The 2,204-nt window shown below is 53.6% G+C and overlaps 1 protein-coding gene across 2 annotated transcripts in view; it reads right to left on the reverse strand.

Annotated features, from left to right (window-relative positions):
• The window catches only part of TUBGCP3 (tubulin gamma complex component 3), an 85,030-nt gene extending 83,800 nt beyond the window's left edge, over nt 1-1,230 (reverse strand). The window contains exon 1 of one of the 2 annotated variants that reach the window (XM_019644831.1): nt 924-1,230. In XM_019644831.1, coding sequence (XP_019500376.1) covers nt 924-999 — 76 coding nt within the window. In that variant the 5' untranslated portion in view covers nt 1,000-1,230. The remainder of the gene's footprint in view (nt 1-923) is intronic. The other variant, XM_019644832.1, reaches the window with a different exon arrangement.
• Between the last annotated feature and the right edge of the window lie 974 nt (nt 1,231-2,204).

Consider the following 2,204-nt stretch of genomic DNA (forward strand, 5'->3'; position numbering starts at 1 on the left):
TTAAGGTTATCACATCAAATAAATTATATACGCTAATTGTCACAAATCACTAAAGGCCAAAATGCAGTCTCAATATTTTAAATATAATTTTGTTTAAAGTCTTCCCACAAAATTGCACAATTTCTTTTCCACATTGTGGTCCTCAAGAAATAAGTAATCCAGTTGCTTCAATTACCCAGAAAATTCATTCACGGTGCATCCCCATTCCCCCCTCCCTCCCACCAAAGCAAATATCAAGAAACGACATGTAGTGCCGTTTTTCAAAAGTACCACGACCACGGAATGGCTTTATATACAGCACAGGGTAGGCCTTTGGTAGCAGTATTCGCTATGTGAACTCTCCAGGAATAGCTTTATGCCAAATCCAATCCTCAGCCCTTTACAGCAGAAAAATATGGCAAGTTAAAGTCGTAAACACCCCCTTCGCATCATATGCAAATCTGCTACACTTTCCTAAGAGAAAAGGGAAATGATTTGGCTCGCCAGCACCTGGCCTCTAGCTCCGCAGTGTCACCCTCAGCACATTGTCTGGGGAACCAGTTCACCGCTCTCTCCACCCAAATAGTGACTTTAGAGAAGAAGGTGGGAGCGTTTGCAAGCTGATGTCCTCCCTGGCTTCACTCTTGGAAACGGAGAGCGGAGGGTGCGGTGACTCAGCTCCAGATCCTGCCCTCCTTCCCTCCGCCCTGGGGGACCCCGACCCTCCCATCCCTCCGCCCCGGAGGCTGCAGCACGCCGCTGGCAGGACGCGCCCTTCGCGGTACCACTACCGCCGGCTGCAGAACTTGGGGGCCGCCCTGTGGAACTTGGGGACCACCCTGCCTCGGCCCAGCCAGTCCCTTGGACGCTGCCGAGCTGCACGCGCAGAGAGCAGCCTCCAGGACACGCCTGGTATCTCGAGACACCCGGCCCAACCCCGCTACCTTCGCTCTTGCCCAAGATCCGGCAGCACAGGTTCTGCAGCAAGACGTTCGGCGACTTCTGGTCGGGGGTCGCCATCCTCGCCCGGGACTACCCCCGGGGGGCCGTGGAGCCGCGGGCCCTAGCCCGCCCGCCCCGACCCTGGCGCGCTCAGGAGGCCCCGCCGCGCCCCGCCACCCGCCCCGTGCCCTGCGGGCTCCCGGTGTCCCCAATAGGCTAAGGCCCCGGGCGCACGACTGGCGACAAGGGCGCCATTTTAACGGAACCCGCCGAAACCGCGGGTCCTTCCCACAAAGCCCCGCTTCTTCCGGGCGCTCGGGGCCTCCCGTGCTCTGTCCTAAGAGTTCCCGGTGCTTTCGCCGCGCGTTCCCCGGATCACCGCCGCCAGGCCGTGAGAGTTCCGGCACCAAGCGCCTCAGCCTCTCCCTGCATGGTGTTACCGGGGACCCAGACCCCCAAACCTCTCCAAGGGTCAGGACGACGCAGACCCTCAGACGTCCCAAACGCCCCCGAGGGTCAGACGGCCACTGACTTGCTCTGAGAGCACTTGGCGCCCAGTAGCAGCACTTTTATAGTCCCATCATTTTTTTGAAAACGTCTATGGTTCGAGTCACACTTGCAATGGAAGAAGTCTGTTTACAGGAATAGAAGGGCTTTATGATTTTAACATTTGGTTGAACACCGATACCTGCTACATTATCTAGTTTTTTTCAAAAGTGCATTGTGTGGCTTCTCACCGTCCCGTAGCCTCATACCTCTCTCACTCTTCCTAATCTCAGAGAACTATGGTCATCACTCAGTCAGATGAAGAGTAAGAGAGGGGAAAGGCCTGGAGAGAAACAGGCAATTACAAATTATTTAAAAGACAATTACAGACGCTTATACGTTAGTGCAGGAGGAGCCTCAGGCACTGAGAACTGCCCAGTCCGGGAACAAATGACCCAATCCACACATCAACTGATCTAGATGTGGGATCTTGGTAGTCAGGAGCTGTACAGGCCACGCAGCTACAGTCAGCCCTTCTTTGGATCCAATCTCTGTACAATTCCCATCATAGATATTACTCCCATAGGAGGGTTTCAGAATATGGGCTATAGTAACAACTGCTGTATCTTCAGCCCTATGAAAGGTAGCCACTTTCTGCACTTGCTAATCTCGGAATCCTTCACCTGTTTCAACCACCCATGTAACTAATTCTTTGTAACAAATCCCCTATGTTGAAATTGTTAGAGTGGTTTGTGTTTTGCAGATTGGTCCCTCCTATGCAGTCCTTGGTAGGAGTG

Source organism: Hipposideros armiger, unplaced genomic scaffold, assembly GCF_001890085.2.
Source record: "Hipposideros armiger isolate ML-2016 unplaced genomic scaffold, ASM189008v1 scaffold_91, whole genome shotgun sequence".
NCBI classification, from domain to species: Eukaryota; Metazoa; Chordata; class Mammalia; order Chiroptera; family Hipposideridae; genus Hipposideros; species Hipposideros armiger.